Genomic DNA, 17,921 nt, shown 5'->3' on the forward strand with positions numbered 1-17,921 from the left:
TATAATTTTTACAATTAACCTCCCTGTGGTTCGACCCCGGTCTTGCCGGGTTATTTATTACTTCGACACTCCTGCACTTGGGAGAAGACATCAATATTTTAGTCGTGTCAATCACTTTTATCTATGGAAAGGTTCGTGTGATGGTTGTGTAAATGATTTTTATACTTGAGATTACCAAGTCATCTTATATAAAAAATGCTATGTTTTAATCCTGTTACCTGTTGTTTTAATAGAGGTAATCAAAGGACAAATATTAGATATAACATAAATTATATGAATATACCTAAGTGATTAAGAGATGATTAATCACCATATGTGAATTAAAAAAATATATTTTATTTATTTTTAAATAATATTAACTGAAAAATTCTTGGTCAGGAAAGAATGAGATTTAAAAAGAGTTTTAAATTTTATTTAAATAATCAATAATTATGGTGTAGAGAATAAATATAATTTAAAATTATAGATATATTTAATACTTAAATGTTAAATTAAAATATTATTGATAAAAAATTATTAATTATATTGAAAAACTAGTGACTAAAAAATTAAATAAAACTAAAAATAAGTTAATGCCGGTGCTGCTCTTGCCGATTAAGCGAAAGATTGGCTATTGTGGTCGTGGATGGAGAAGGCAATCCAACCATTAATGTTGGAAACTAAGAAGGGGTTCTTTTTTTAAATAATAATTAATTAATTATGCATAATAATAATAATAATAATAATAATACTAATAATAATAATAATAATAATAATTAGAGTTTGAAAATTTTGTTCTTTCATCGAAACCTTACTCTATTATCTACTGTATCAATTGATTCCTTAATTTATGCATAATTACTTGATCAAAGGTCCATTCTCCTTGCTGGTATTGCATAATAGAACACAGGATCACTGCTTCTCCTCCATCTCAGCTGTTTGTTTGCTTAATTACTTGATGCAGTCCCTTGATCACCCTGAACTCACAGCTATAAATTAAGGCATGCCTTCAAATTTGACTCGACATTGTTAAAATAATTAAGACAATAATAATAAAAAACACGTCGTTTAGTATTTTTATTTTAACAATTTAAATAAAAAGAGATAACATCGGTTTAAGAATTTTCTTCCTGGTCAAATTGTTTTAAAAGAAATACTAAATCATTTGTTGTTTGCCTCTTTCTAATTATTTGTATTTATAAAAAAAAAAATTATTTTAAAACGACGTGCTCAGAGCATTGAGAATAACTATCAAAGTTCAAGCATTAACCTTAACAGTCAAATTTAACAACAAATCTTAATTTGTCTGATAAATAATAATTTAAGAACATTAATGGACAAATTCAGAGGTTAATCGTAATTACTTCAGGCTGTCTCCTAAAAGCAAAAACAAAAACCCTATCAAATATGAATTAGCTCAATTTGGCGGCTAGGGTTTAGTTTGTACCATTCCTGTTCATATTTGGACTTTGTATATAAACCTCTGTTGAAGCTATAAACTTGTCATCGTTATAAGACAAATTTCTCATCTGGGTTTTGTCTAAATTCTTTTATCAACCATTCATTAATTCTCTCAAGTAAGTCCCAAATTCTATCGGTTTTGTTTAGTTTTCTTTGGTTTTGGTCCAAATATAGATCTGGATTTTTCTTTCTTTGCCCAATATTGATTCGTTGATTCAGTTCTAAACCAAAAGTTCATATCTTTAGTGAAAAGTTTGTGTCTTGGTGCTAAAGATTGCATCTTTCTCAATTGGTTTGGTAGGTTTTAGTGTTATAAATCAAGGGTTTTTGAGGTCTAAGTTGGTTCTTCTCAAGAAGTTTGATTCTACATTGTAGAAATATGAGTTACCCTGATTCCCCTGTTTCTTTTATGGCATCACAGGCCTCGTATCAATCAGGCAGTGATGCTGTTGATGTGTGGCCTCAATTTGTGATGAATAACAATGAGCAATTTGAACAACAACAACAACACCACCACCACCAACCTCCTTATAAAAGACCTAGAAGCTCTGAGGACAATTCCCACCAATTCATGAGTTCTAGGGTGCCACCATCAAACAGCCTTCCAGTCCACAAGGGAACAACCAACATCTTTTTCAAGACAAGAGTGTGTGCAAAGTTTAAGACTGGTACTTGTAGGAATGGTGAGAATTGCAATTTTGCTCATGGAATGCAAGATTTGAGGCAGCCCCCACCAAATTGGAAGGAACTAGTGAGTGTAGGTGTAAGTAATGAAGAGGATAGGTCAACAGCGATTAATAGGGAAGATGATCTGAGGATAATTCACAAGATGAAGTTGTGCAAGATGTTTTATAATGGGGAGGAGTGTCCTTATGGGGACAGGTGTAATTTCCTTCACGAGGATCCAGCAAATTTCAGGGAGGACGCGGGGAGGTTCAGGGAGAGTTCTGCAATAAGTATAGGGACTACAGGCCACCTGATGGGCCAAGGAAGTGGCGTGTTTAATGCTGCTGAAGTTAACAGGCCTGCAAACACTGCTGTTTCGGATGCTCCTCGATCAAATTTAATAAAGCCTGTTTATTGGAAGACAAAGTTGTGCACGAAGTGGGAGATGACAGGTCAATGCCCCTTTGGAGAGAAATGTCACTTTGCTCATGGGCTAGCAGGTGCTTTCTGTTGCTTATGTTGCATTTCGTTGTTATATTTAACCTGTTTGCCACTACAGTAGTTGTTAGGGTTATAGTTTGGTTAAATCTTAACGAGTCAGACTATTTGAATTGGAATTCTTCATTTGTTTTCCCAGTAGGCTTTAAGTGTATGATGATATCTTGATTTATCTTTCTGGGGAGTCCGGTGACTTCCAACTGAACTTGTTAAAATAAATCAGTGAGTTTAAGCTTAAAAATTCCGTTTTGTAGTTTTAGTGGCCCCTGAGATACTGGCATAGCTCTTATATGTCACCTTATCTGCCTTCGAATTGAGGGAAAATCCTTGCATGAAAGTTAAAGGCCTATCATTTATAGAGAGAAGTTCATCTTGTGCTAACTAATATTCAAATTTCCATTTTCTGGAGATGGATCCCTTGGTCAATCGGTTCTCTTTTAATCATTTCCTAATTCTATTGACACTGTATCTGTTTAGAATAGCCTTTTAATGTCCTTAAAGAGTTGTGTTTTTGGATGTCGAATCTTCTTAATCTAATATTTAACAGGATCAGCACGTCCTACATCTTGATTTTGCTTTGTTCTTTTTGACTTTCTGTGAGGCTGTCTTCTTATCTCCTGAAAAGGCACTCATAATTTATCTCTTTAAAGTATATTATTTATTTATCTAGAACAGAATTTTATTTTTTTAGTTAGAAACTTGAACCGCTGCATCTTGTGTAGCAGTAATAGTTTTTGGGTCCTCAGTTGTAGCTCTATGATTAGAGATAGACAGAATTGGTCACAAGCATGCACAATGTTGATGCGAGTAAGCAGTAAGAATTGTGTGCGATGCTGTATTTGTCTTATTTTGTTATCTTCCATTATTTTCTTGACTAGAAAAGTTGATCCTTGTATTTGATGCGTGTTGCGCCATTTAATCACAATTGTGTTCCTCTAGAAAAGATGCAAAGAAATCATCATTGATGGGCTCTGTTTTTGTTTTTATCTATTAAATTCTACTTTTCCATTGAACTCAGAGTTGCAAGTTCCTGGTGGACGCAATGAGGTGGAAGCAGGAAATGCAGGCTCCACCGTGACTAACTCACCAACACCTGTTCTTCCTAATAACACGTCTCCAAGTATGACGGTGAATGTGCCTAGTTTAGTTGAAGAGAAGGGTACGAAATGTTTATTAAAGTGGAAAGGACAGAAGAAAATAAATCGGATTTATGCCGATTGGCTTGATGATCTGTCATTAGTGCACACCTCGACAAACCAGGTGCAGAGTTGAGTTTGAGTTCATAGTTAAAGTTTGCACTGTATTCATGTTTTAGTCGAATCAAGAGTTTTTTGACTGTTCTGTTTCCAAGGTTTAAAATTTTGTACTACAGAATGTTGAGATGTCCAAAGTCACAGGAGATGAGGCATTTTAATAGTTTTCTTTTTTCACCCATTGTTTTCCTTCATTGATATGTTCTTTTTGCAGTATGGAACTAGCCACCATTGATTCTTGGTAAACACACAAAAATTGAACCCAAACAACAGTGATAAACACCACATAGAAGCAGTCTGCAGAAGGCGGGCAGTTCAGGGGGAAGACATGGTTCTAACTCTAACCGAGTTAATGCAATGCAAGTTATAAATCAAAGAGAAGTGCCCAGCAATCTTGAACAACTGAAAGAAAGGTGAGCTTGTGAGGGGACAATCAATTAAGTTGGAAACAACAATGGTGTTGATGACCTTGACTCTATAATTCCTGGGATCCTCTCAAATCGTCGAAATCTGAAGTGATTCATCAATTATTTATGCTTGACTAGATGATGTTCTTCTAGGACATGCAACTCTATTTTTTTACATTGCCTTTATTTATACTAATATAAAACTGGTAGCATCATGGATGGGGAAAAAAGAAAAGAAAAAGTTGAAAAAATTTACGCGTTCAAATTTTTACTATATATTATTGTTTTTTAACTTTATCTTTATTCTTAATATTTCTTGTTTTTTTTCATAATTTTTTTTTATTTTTTTATTTATAATTTCACTCTTTAATTCAAGTTAATAGCGTGTTATTTATTTTTATAAAGTCAATTTATTTAGTTGGTTAATATAATAATTCAAGTTATTAATTTTTTTTCTTCCAAAACATGCTTACAATGTCTAAATATTTTAATAATAATACAAACTCATAACGCAGATGAGATGCCTATACAAGTTCACAGTTAATTACTTGAGTCTTGATACACGGAACCCACACAAACCATTTAGAGTTTCTTTTAATTCTTAGCACCTGCCTTGTTTGACAAGATGGAGTTTCTGTAGTGAATCAACAGGCCCCCAGGCCATAACCAGGACGGTGTTGTTTGATGTGATTGTGGGGTTTGATCCAAAGAGACTATGAAGCCTACGCATTAAACAGCCAAGCCCATAAACTTGTAGGGGTTACAGGAAATTCCTTAAGCCTAGATCACAATTTTGCATAGTCAAATTTCAATTCGTAACCGATCCTAGGGCCAAGAAGCGGAATTGGCAGCATTATCAAATTTATCAAAACTGACAAGACATGGGTTTCAGAAGTTGGTGTCAGATAACAAGCTAGATGCCTTGGTGACTCCCAGCGCATCTGTTGCTCTCCTTGCAAATGGAGGATTCCCAGGAATCAATGTCCCATCTGGTTATGACGATATGGGGGTGCCTTTTGGCATTAAGGGTACAGAACCGCAGCTGATTCAGATTGCATCTGGCTTTGAACAATGTTTGACAAGATGGAGTTTCTGTAGTGATGAATCAACAGGTCCCCAGGCCATAACGAGGACGGGGTTGTTTGATGGGTACAGAACCGCAGCTGATTCAGATTGCATCTGGCTTTGAACAAGCTACTAAAATCAGAAAGCCTCCTACATTCAATGCTGGAAAAACTTCAAGAGAACGTATGTCAATTGGCACAGTGTCACCTCCTACAGGACTTGTTTGAGTCTTCTTGTAAAAAATAAATAAAGTAATAGATAAATACCCGAGGAACCCTAGATTTGTTCATTCAAGTGGTAGTAGTTCTGTGAATCAAAGCCAAGCTTGAAAAATATCCAATCAGCAACTCATTATTAACAGGCCAAGCAATGAGAAGGGAAAGAAGAAAACACCCTTCAAAGCCTCAATCCGGGGACTTTATTCTTTAACTGTAGCAGTTGAGGTTGTAACTCTCCCTTCGGAAGAAGCCGAAATTAGGAATCCTTGCACTAAATGTTTAACTGCAGGTGGCTCTTCCATTTTTTGATCTTCACTACTATTTTTGAGGACTGTATCTGTTCAAATTTCAAACCTTGTCTCCAAACTGTAATTGCATACAACAATGAAGCAGTCACTTCCCGAAGACTAATTAATACTGTCTAATTCGAAGTTATTTTAGCATAATTCACTCATTATGAACACTAAAACAGCTAATAAATTTGATATTTGGATTGTTTTTTGGAGAACTTTGAGGGGTTCATCCCCTGAAATATATTTCAATCAAATATCAAGAAGAATATTTTTGTTTGCTTTTATTTTTTGACCGAAAAATACATATACATATCTACATATAGCACTTTATCCTACAATCAAGCTATTTGGCATATAATATTAAAAAAATAGTATCGTTATTATAATCAATTTATCCTACCATACCATGTACATTAATATTAAAAAAGGTAAGACAAAGAGCATCGTTGGAGGAAAGAATCATACAAAAAAAGAAATCTCCAGAACATGAAAGAATCATAAAGAATCCTGCAAAGGAGAAAGGAATCATAATATTTGAACTCTCTCCCTCAAGTTGGTGCATGGATATTACACATGCCCAACTTTGAGAACACTTGCTTTGAAACTGTTTTGGTTAGGATATTAGCTAATTAATAATCTATATGAATTTTTGATACCTCTATTTTTTTCCCATCCAACTTTTCTTTGATGAAGAATTTGTCTTCCTCCACATACTTGATATGATCATGTTAAACTAGATTATGAGCAATGTCATATGTTGCTTTATTGTCACAATATAATAGAATTGGTTGCTCAGGAGGATAGCTCAAATTGTTTAAGATGAGTCTTAGCCATAATACTTCACAAATTTTGAGAGACATACCTCTTAATTATGCTTCTATATTAAAACGTGCTTCTACACTTTGTTTTTTGCTTCTCTAGGTAACAAGATTGTCACCTATAAAGGTAAAATACCATAAAGTAGATCGTTTATCATATATTAATCCAGCCCAATTAGCATCAGTATATGTATCTATATTTTGACAATCTGTACTCTTTGTGAATAATATTTCTTTTTCAGGAGCAGCCTTCAAATACCTCAAAATTTGCATAATTGCATTCATATGTTGCTCTCCATGATTATGTATAAATTAACTAATAATACTCAGTACATATGCAGATCTGGCCTTGTGTGTACCAAGTACATCAATCTTCCTACAAGTCCTTGGTACTTGCTTTTATCAACTGGTATCTAATTAGGATCAACATATAATTTCAAATCCTTTTCACTAGTGTATCAGCTGGTTGACATGCTGAAATACTGGTTTCTTGTAGTAAATCTAAGGTATATTTTCTTTGGGAAAGGAAGATATCCTTTCTAGATCTAGATACTTCAATTCCAAGAAAATATTTCAAAGGGTTAGGATCCTTTATTTCTAATTCTTTGCACAAGTAATTTTGTAAATTCTTCCTCTCCTCAGGATCATTTTCTGTAACCACCATGTCATCTACATATACAATTAGTGTCATGATCTTATCCTATTTTCTTTTCAGGAATAATGTGTGATCTGAATTACTTTAATGGTAACCAAAGTTTATCATAGATTTTGCAAATCTTCCAAACCATGCGCTTGGAGACTATTTCAATCCATATAATGATTTGTTTAATATGTGCACCTTTTAGCCATGTATTTCCGGTATCATGCATCCCAGTAGGAGATTCATATAGACTTCTTTAGACAACTCACCATGTAGGAAGGCGTTATTCATATTAAACTATTGTAATGGCCAATCCAAGTTCATGGCTAGAGATAACAAGACCCAGACCATATTGATTTTTGATATTGGTGTAAATGTCTCTATATAATCAATCTCATAGGTTTAAATGTACCCCTTCGCCACCACTCTTGCTTTTAAATGCTCAATTGTACCATTTGTTTGATACTTTACAATAAAGATCCATCGACACCCAATTGACTTTTTTTTAGGTGGACAATCAACCAACTCTCATGTCTTAACAATGATTCTATCTCTTCATTCATGGCTGCTTTCCATTTTGGATTAGTTAAGGCTTCCTGCACACTATTAGTAATAAATACAGTAAATAATTGATTTACAAATGACATATTGGATTCAATCAAATGATGGTTAGACTCAAAATGACTCATGGGGTATTTGACTCTGCTTGAAAGTTTAGGTTCATATATAGGTTTAGGAATACCTTTGGTTTGATGCTGTGGTAGTGTTTTAATTGGCTAAGTTACAGGAGCAACCTTGGTAGACGATTGGTTTGATATATCACTTTCATCCTTTTCTTGGTGGATCAACTCAATTTAGAAGTCATTACTACTAGCCTCCACGATACCCATATCTTGATTACCACTTTGTAAGTCATTATCATCATTAGTATCTTTATATAGATCCACATTCATACTTGTATCCATTATACTCTCATCTTGGTTATTAGGCAAAACATATGTAAACATATGAACTTTATAGTCTAGAGTCTGAAGTTCATCTTGATACCCCCCCTGAAGTTCTTACCTAGAAAAATACAATGAGTCTTCATGAAAAACCACATCTGCTTAAGGTTGCAACTTGTTGTGTTGGTGTTTATGTAAGTGGATAAATGCCACTTTATAGTATGATAAACATTTTCTGAATTGGGGGATGATAACAATGATACCTCTTCTGATGAGTATCATAACCAATAAAAACACACCTCAATGCCTAAGGTTGTAACTTGTTGTGTTGGTGTTTATATAAGTGGATAAATGCAACATATCTAAATACATGAGGAGGTAAGTTTGGGGTGGCTGAAGACATAACACCTTTCGTGAGGGCTTGTGATGGTGTTTTGAAAGCAATAGTGCTAGAAGGAACTTGATTAATCAAATAAGCTACTGATATAAGCGTTTTGCTCTAATAGAACAATAACATCTAAGCTTATATTAATAAAGCACATATAACATCCAACAAGTGGTGATTTTTTCATTCAACTACCCCATTCTGCTGGGTATATTTTGACAAGTAGTTTGGTGGATAATTCCATGAGTTTTTAAGCATACTGAAGTCCACACCCCATATATTTTCCACCATTACTACTGCGAAGAACTTGAATTTGGGCATTATACTGAGTACACATCATTTTATGAAATTGTTGAAATAACACATTCATTTCACTTTTGGATTTCATTAAGCACACCTAAGTTACTCTTATACAATCATCAATAAAAGTAACAAACCACCGAGATCCACTCAATATATGTGCCTTAGATGGGCCCTAAACATCTGAATGTATGACTATAAAAGGAACCGAGCTTCTATTCAAACTTAATGGAAATGAAATATGATGGCTTTTTGTAAGTTCACACACATCACACTTAAAACTCGAAATATCATATTTTTCAAATAGGTTAGGAAATAATTTTTTTAAATAACCTAAAGAGACATGCCCCAGTCGTCGATGCCATAACCAGATGTCAGATGTTTTCTTCTCCTATTGAGAACCATCTACTGCTAAGGCTTGACACATCTTATTTGAACTTTTTGTCATCAAGTCAATATAGTATAACATCTCTTGCTTAATACTATAACCAATCATCTGCCTTGTTTGGATGTCTTTAAACACACAAAAGTCAGGCAAAAAAATAACACTACAAAATAAAGTAGTGGTTATTTGGGAGACTAATAACAAATTATAGTTTAAAGATAGAATAACCAAGACAGAGTCTAAACTCAAGTTATTAGTGAGGGGCACTGATCTTTCCCTTACCAGGTTTAAAATGCCATTGGCAATGGCAAATTATTTTGAGGATGGCTTGATTAATAAGACTTGACTAAAATCAAATGTCATGTGGTTAGATGCACCCGAATCAATTATCCATGCATTATTAGAAATAGGTGTAGAAACATTAAAAAAGTTATTGTTGCCATATGAGATACTATGACTCATGACCTTCTTAGTAGTATCATCCTGTCTGTGTGTTTTAACAACTGCAATAATGGAGGATGACGCCGTGGAATTATTTTTTCGTAAATCGCGGCTGTGATCTCACTAGTTTAGATACCCAATAATTTCAAAGCATTTGCTTTTGGTATGATCATATTGACTATAATGACTGTATTTGTATGTAGATTTATTAACACCATTTTTCTGATGGTTGTACCTTGTTATCTCCTGCTGATATTTGACAGATCAGTTTTTGGCTATCATGGTTGAAGTTTTAAAGTTTTCAGATTCTCTGTTCATCATTGTTCATCGAATGGATTCACGGCGGATTAGTGTATAACATTCTTCTAGTTCAGGAATTGGTTCCTTTCTTAAAATTTCACCACAGAGTTGTTCGTGGTCATTATCTAATCCTACAAGAAAAATATGCACCCTCTGCTGGTGGACTAGTTTTCTATAAGATTCAACATATTTCTCACTCTCCATAATCACCTTATCATGGTGATTTAATTCACTAAAGATTTCAGTTAATTCCCTATAATACATAGAAAGTGTTTTGCTTCGTTGTTTGACAAAGAAAGCGTTTTTATTTAAGGTAAAAACTTGTAACTCATCTATTCCATCATAGAAAGCTTTAGAGAGAGATTTCCAAATATCATGAGTAGTGGGTAAGCATAGATATCTTTTCATTATTTCTGAGGACATAGACATCAAGAGTTATCACTTGACCTTTTGATTATTTGCATACCATCTTTTATATCCATCACCTTTCTCTATAGGTGTCTGCGTACCATGAATGAAGGAGAGTTTCTCCTCCTCATCAATATGCATTTCAATTATTTGAGACCACATGTCATAGTTTTTCTCATTAAGTAGAATCGTTACATTAAAAGGGGACCCTTCGGATTGAATAATAATTTGACTATGTTTGTTACTAGAAACTTCAGAGGCTAGTTTTGTTCATGATGGCTTTTGATTAGATAAAAAAAAAAAGAAAGATGAAAAGAGAATCTTTTAGGTAGGCTCTGATACCATGTTTCAATCAAATATGAAGAAGAGTAATTTATTCTCTTTTATTTTTTAAATAAAGAATACATGCACATTTATATAATACTCTGATCCTACAATCAAGCTATTCTACCTATAATATTACTCCTATAATTAGAAAAGAAATAGTAGTGTTCCTATAATCAATCTATCCTGTCATATACATTAATATGGAGAAAGGTAAGACAAGTAGCATCACCAGAGGAAAGAATCCTGTAGAAAAGAAAATCTGAATCATAAAAAATCCTGCAAAGAGGAAAGAATCATAATATTTCAACAATAGAAACCTATTGGCTGTTTAAAAAATGGTATCAATTGACTTTAATTATCCTGATGCCATGTTGTATTTGGTCAAAGGGTATCAATTGACTGATTTTGATGTCCCATGAAAGTATGAACTATCATTGGAGTATTAAAACTCAGATATAAACACATAATCCATACATGTATAAAGTTGTTGACAGTATAAAGATATTGAAGAACAAAGAAATAAAACCAACAATATATAATTGTTGTTATGATTGCAAGCATAATTCTTTATTGATGAAATCACTCTTTTACATGATTTTTGAAAACAAACTTCAGAAAAATAATGACAAGATTTTAACAGAAAAATAGTTGTTTTATAACTGCTTTATTTGTAACTAACATCCTAACAAATAAGAGCTAATCTTGACTCAATCTTCTCAGTATCAAAGACCATTTTTTCAGTAGCAAATGAGGTAACCATCAACACTCTTCCTTGCATCATTTGTTGTAGATGCCTATCTTGTCCCTCAAAGTTTCAAACCCTGTTTTTAACAATGACTTGGTTAACATATCAGCGAGCTGGTTTTCTGTCTTGCAATAAATTAGTTGTAATTCTTTATTTTTCTGAACTTCTTTCAAAAAATAAAACTTACACCTGAAATGTTTTGTTTTGCCATAGAAAATTTGATTGTTAGATATTGCAACTGCAGCCTGATTATCAACCTCTATGTCCAAATCTGTTAAGATCTTTCTAAGCCATAAGACTTGATTTGCAGTCGCAGTCGCTGCAACATACTCTACTTTTATGAATGACTGTGCAATAAGTTCTTGTATTTTGAAACATTAAGAGAAAATTCCTAATCCAAAACTAAAACAAGATCTAGAGGTGCTCTTCATGTCATCACAACTACCAGCCCAATCACTGTCTGCATATCCTCGAAGTTCAAAATTTTCAATATGACTAAACTAAATGTTATAACTTGGTGCACCTTTGATATATCTCACTACTATTTTTGTAACCTTGAAGTGAACTTCACTTACACAATGCATGAACCTCGATAACAAGCCTACAACATGTATGATATCACGTTTTGTTGGTGTGAGGTATATCAGACATCCAATCAAGCTTTGTAAATTTCTTCATTTACTTTGTCAACTTCATTTTCTTTACAAACTTTTCTTTCAAGTTCATGGACGTAGTCATTGATTTGTATTCTTTCATTTTGAATTTCTTTAGAATCTTTTTGGCATATTTCTATTGACCAATAACGATCCCACATTATGCACTTCCATACTAAGAAAATAAGACATTTCACCGAGGTTTATCATTTCAAATACCTTCATCATTTTTGCTTTAAATTTACCTATCATGCTTGGATTGTTTCTTGTAACAAAAAGATCATCCACATAAATTGAAACCACAATGCTCATCAATCCTATTATACTAGGTTCTTGGAGCCTGTTTCAATCCATATAAAGCTTTCTTCAATAAGTAAACCTTTTCTTCTTCACCTCCCACAACAAAATCCTTTAAGTTATTCCACGAAAATCTCCTCCTGTAGATAACCATTTAAGAATGCAGACTTCACTTCAAGTTCAAATATTTTCCAACCTTTTTAAGCTACTACTGCTAGTAGCATTCTAATGGTGTCTAGGCGTGCCACTAGTGCAAAGGTCTCTGGAAAATCTACACAAAAAATCTATGCATAACCTTTAACTACTAATCTGGCTTTGTGTTTATTGATGGTGTCATTTGTATTCAATTTTGTTTTGTAAACCTATTTTACTCTACTAGGTTTTTTGTGTTTCGGCATGTCCATTAATTTCCATGTTTGATTCTTCTCAATCATCCTCAGCTCTTCTTTTATTGCATCAATCCATTTTAGATAATTTTTTTTCTTTAAATTTTGCAGGTTCTAACACAACTACATTGCAGTTTTGATAAATGTTTGTAAGCAATCTAGTTTCTCTAACCGGTGCTTCATCAATATCACTAAGATCCTGCACAATCTCTTTACTTGCACTTTTTTTTTTTGCATCTTTGAAGTTCCTCTTTCGATTTCAATGAACTTGATGTCTCTACTAACTATCACCTTTTATGTTTGAGGTTGAAAAACTCCGTAGCCTTTTATAACATTGTTGTAGCCGATAAAGATGTCAGCTTTGGTTTTTCTATCAAATTTATCTCTTCTCACCTAAGGAATATAAGTGAAACATAAGCAACTACAAATCTTTAAATTCTAGAATGAGGGTTTATAATCATGCAAAGCTTTATATGGAGTTTTATTTTGTAATGTTCTTGTTGGCAACCTATTCAACAAGAAAATTACAGTGTTCATAACTTTTTCCCAAAACTTCATGAGTAAATCTTTCTTAAATAACAGACACCTTACCATCTTCATGATTGTTCAGTTTTTTCATTCACTTATACCATTTTGCTAAGGAGTGTAAGGTGTAATATATTGATGTTCAATCCTTACATCATGATAAAATTTGGCAAACTTATTTGATATGTATTCGGTGCCATTATTAGATCTTACAACCTAAATTTTGTGACCACTTTGATTTTCTATCCAATTTTTAAACTTCAGAAAAATATTTGTTATCCTAGTCTTAAAATTTAGGAAATAGACCCAGCACAATCCCAGTCTTAAAATTTATGAAATAGACCCAGCATATTCTTATATAATCGTTAATGAAAGCAATATAATACATGTTTCCATTCAAAGATATTATCTTCAGAGGTCTAGCAACATCAATATGAATAAGTTGAAGCTTTTCAATTGCTCTTCAAGCCTTATTCAGAGGAAATAAAAGTCTGTTCTATTTTCTATATTGACAAGAGGTACAAATTGTGATTTCTTCTTCCAGGTTTGACATTCCCTGCACCATTTTTTTTTTCTACATCTATACCAACATTGCTTAATTAAAATGCCCCATCCTTTTATGTCATAATTCTGTTTGATTTGTTATGCTGGAAAAAACAGCTGACTCATCTATCATCTAGTCTAGTGAAAAACTTTTTCCTTTCATCTTTATAGTGAATATTTCTAATCCAACAGGATAAAAAATTGAGCAATATTTATCTTTGAACATAATTGAGTATCCTTTTTCAAGAAGCTGACCAACACTTAACATATTCTGATTAATTTCATGCAAAAAAAAGAACATCTGAAATGAGTTTTATATTTGAATTTCCTTTAGTAGCAACGGTTCCTTTCCATTTAACAGGAATATATTCATCATTTCCAATTCTGACTTTAGAGAAACTTGATTTGTCAATTTGATTGAATAAATTTTCATCATTCGTCATATGATTTGTGCACCCATTATCTATAACCCATCAATCACTTGTATGTTTGCTAGCAAAGCAAATGGCCACAAATAACTGCTTTTCTTGCTATTGATCAGCAGTTTAAGCTTCACCTTCTTGCTAGTTAGTTCTGCTTTTGCAAATCTTCTCAATGTGTTACAATTGATTACACTTTTTGCATTTAATATCAGGTCCCCACCAACAATATTTTTATAAGTGATTTGTTTTCTTACAATGTTGACATGGAGGAAAGTTTCCAATTCTTTTACTGCTGCTACCAGCTCCTTTATATTTGTTGCTCTTTTTTTTTCCTTTGTCTCTTTCCTGGACATGCATTTTAGCTTGAAAAGCTCCTTTCATAGACTTCTTTTGCCTTATTACTCTTCGTTGTTCTTGTGCCTATAAAGCATTGAGCAATTTTTGTTAACTATAAAAAGTAATTTGTCAAAGAAATCTCTGATTGTTTTTGTTTCTTTCATCTTTTGCATCTTTCATCTTCTGCATCTCAAACTCCTTTCTCAAATTCAAGACTTGCATCTGAATTGTTCTCTCATTTTTGTGGAATTCCTCTTGAAGATAATTCTAAATTTGCTTAGCTGTATCAAGTGCAATTATTCTAGGAAATATTGCTTCTGAAACTGCAGAGTAAAGACATATTTTAACTTTGAACTTTCAAGCTCTTTCCTCACGATGATTTTTTATTTGAGCTAGAGTAGGATTTATAAGAAGTGGTTGTGGATCATGTTCTTATTCTATAGCATCCAGAAAATCACAGGTGTCACAACCCGATTCCCGGATCTATAACCAGCATATAGGCAAGGTTCCCCTTTGTGGTTCCATACTTATACGAACCCAAACTTACATACAATCTTATCCTTTAAACAACTTAATCAGAGTTCAACGCAACATTAACAACAAACTAACTTCATAATATAATTTAATTGTCTTAGTACAAGACTTAATATAATTTCATAGTTTTGGAGCATTAACTAGTTATAAAGGAAAAGATACAAATTACAATAAAAAGAGTAGGTTCTGAAGGTCCAACAAAAATGACCTGTTATCAAGGTATAAGCCTGGAAAAGATAAATAATAAGAGGGTGAGTTCAACAACTTAGTGAGTAGATAATGTTCAATATACATACATGAGGTAATACAACAATGAGAAATATATATATATATAATTGACTTTAGGTTCTTATAGGAAGGTTTCTTAAATAGGTTATAACAAGAATATCATAAGATAAAGCTCGTTAGAAAATTAAAATGCAATAAACATGAGGCTCCGTACTATGGGATGATTAGTTCATATAGGTTGGTGACTCCCCAAACCAACTAAGTTTTAGATACGATGTGCATAAAAATTAACACTATCCTATTAGCATGGGTATTCTGATTGGCATACCATAGGTTCATAATCATACCATAGGTTCATAATCACATAGATATATTTATATCTCAAGCCTCAACTCATGACATTAGTCAAATGAGGAGCTATCAATTCAGAAGTCAATTCAAAATATATATTGATTTCACATTAAAAATTCAGATTCAACAATTGATCATACTTTATTATAATAAGGATAATAATCAACATACATATTATCAAGAAGCATGATTTAATTCATATTAACAAATCAAATATTTATAATATTTCTCATGCATATATAAAATTATCCACTCACCTGACTCAAAAGCAAATAAAAGTTAAAAGCAGACATCGAAGAAAATCCTATTAATGTCTCGCCGGTAGAATATCAGGATTATTTGAATACAAAAGAAACATATTCAAGAATGACTTGAAAGAATATTTAACCTATTTAATACACTTAACTAAGGGTGTATTTTGTAACCCTATATGTTTTTGAACTAATTAGTCAATTATCTCAAAAACATAAAATTTAACGGTTTTCCCGCAATCTAATTCATAATAAAAAAAATAATAAAATAGGTAATAATTCACTAAATAACCCTCAATTATTTATCAAACCAATCTGTAAAATCTAATATTACAACTAGGGACTAATTTTGAATTTATCATATTTTTAAGGGTCAAATTGTAACTTTTATCAAATTGAAGGACCAAACTAAAAATATCATAAATTCATGACTATAGTGGAATTATGTCCATAATTAATTTTTATTTCTATCCAAAATCTCTAATTATGCTTCAGGAACCATTATGGAATTTTTTCCAAATTTTTAGGGTCAAATTGGAGGACCAAATTAAAAATATTATAAATCCATGACTATACTGAAATTCTGACCATATTTAATCCTCAATTCTGTCTAGAATATCTCATTATGCTCCAGGGACCATTCTAGAATTTTTCCAAATTTTTAGGGTCAAATTGTAATTATTATCAAATTGGAGGACCAAATTGAAAGTGTTAAAATTTCATAACTATTCTGGAATTCTGCCCATAATTCACACTTTATTCTGTTCAGAATCTCGGATATGCTCTAGGGACCGATCTGTAATTTTTCAAAGTTTGGGGACTGAACAATGATTTTCACAAATTGAGGGACCAAACTGAAATTTTATCATCTTCAACCTCCATCCCAGAATCCCAACAGAAACCTACTGTTCTTTCCAAATTTCTAACTCAAAATTCACCATTTATACAAATCATAACTTAAAATCATTATCTTTACCCACGATCTCTCAAAATCAACTAACTAATTAGTTACCTATAATAATCAACCCATAACATTCAAATTAATTCATCAATCAAACCCAAAACACAATCTTCAAAACCCTAATATTCAACCAAATTAGAAATTTAAAACTTAATTAACATATATTTATACATTTAACAACGTAAATTTTATCTTTAAATTTATTTTCTCCAACTCTATTCTATTTCCCTTAGCTTTTCCTCTTTTCTCTTCTTCTTCTTCCTCTTTTCTTTCTCACGGTTTGCTCCTTCAATTTTCAGATCTCTCTTTCTTTTCTTTTTCTTTCTATTTATATTTATCATCTCTTTATACAATTACTAAAATACCCCTCATTTATTTATACTTTTTCTTTAAACTTCCAAGAGCTTTATTGCCTTTTCCTATATCTTTTAATTCAAAACATTACAAAAGGCTTGTAAGCATGTTTTCATTATTACAGCCCACATATGGTAGTTTTCACTAGTAAATACTAGTGGTGATGCAAGAGAATACATATTTGATGCCATTAAAAAATGATAGAAGGTTTAGGTGTTTGTATTTTTGGTGAAAAAAAATTCTCACAGGTTATTCCCTTCATGCAAGTTGGTCTCGTAAGAGCAATGTAGCACTAATATCTATTTGAAGTTGTTGATGTTAGGTTGGTTGCCATTTCATGTAAGGCACCAATGACACGACTAAAAGATTGATGTCTTCTCCCAAGTGCAGGAGTGTCGAAGTAATAAATAACCCGGCAAGACCGGGGTCGAACCACAAGGAGGTTAATTGTACAAATTATAGACAAAAATTATAAGCAACAATAATAGCAACAATAACAACAACAATAACAACAACAACAATAGTAATAATAATAATAACAATAATA

At 32.5% G+C, this 17,921-nt stretch overlaps 1 protein-coding gene across 4 annotated transcripts; it reads left to right on the forward strand.

The window, feature by feature from the left end:
• The first annotated feature begins 1,348 nt into the window (after window positions 1–1,348).
• Window positions 1,349–4,482, forward strand: LOC105134530 (zinc finger CCCH domain-containing protein 39-like). Of its 4 annotated transcripts, XM_011038982.1 has the most exons (4): window positions 1,349–1,556; window positions 1,862–2,606; window positions 3,623–3,864; window positions 4,072–4,482. In XM_011038982.1, exons 2-4 carry the CDS (start codon window positions 1,913–1,915, stop codon window positions 4,090–4,092), a joined length of 957 nt encoding a protein of 318 aa, XP_011037284.1. In that variant the 5' UTR covers window positions 1,349–1,556; window positions 1,862–1,912; the 3' UTR covers window positions 4,093–4,482. The 4 variants fall into 4 exon arrangements, with proteins under 4 accessions (XP_011037284.1, XP_011037281.1, XP_011037280.1 ...); XM_011038979.1 differs by lacking the exon at window positions 1,349–1,556 and having other exon boundaries at window positions 1,588–2,606; window positions 3,623–3,871; XM_011038978.1 differs by lacking the exon at window positions 1,349–1,556 and having other exon boundaries at window positions 1,588–2,606.
• The last annotated feature ends 13,439 nt before the right edge of the window (window positions 4,483–17,921 follow it).

Source organism: Populus euphratica, unplaced genomic scaffold, assembly GCF_000495115.2.
Source record: "Populus euphratica unplaced genomic scaffold, PopEup_1.0 scaffold104.1, whole genome shotgun sequence".
Lineage (NCBI taxonomy): Eukaryota > Viridiplantae > Streptophyta > Magnoliopsida > Malpighiales > Salicaceae > Populus > Populus euphratica.

Bases quoted from the DNA above. Each gene is read 5' to 3' on its own strand.
- LOC105134530 (XM_011038978.1), top strand. From the start codon at position 1,820: ATGAGTTACCCTGATTCCCCTGTTTCTTTTATGGCATCACAGGCCTCG. The intron at 2,607-3,622 runs GTGCTTTCTGTT...CATTGAACTCAG, and splicing joins CTTTGCTCATGGGCTAGCAG to AGTTGCAAGTTCCTGGTGGA. The intron at 3,865-4,071 runs GTGCAGAGTTGA...TTCTTTTTGCAG, and splicing joins TGCACACCTCGACAAACCAG to TATGGAACTAGCCACCATTG.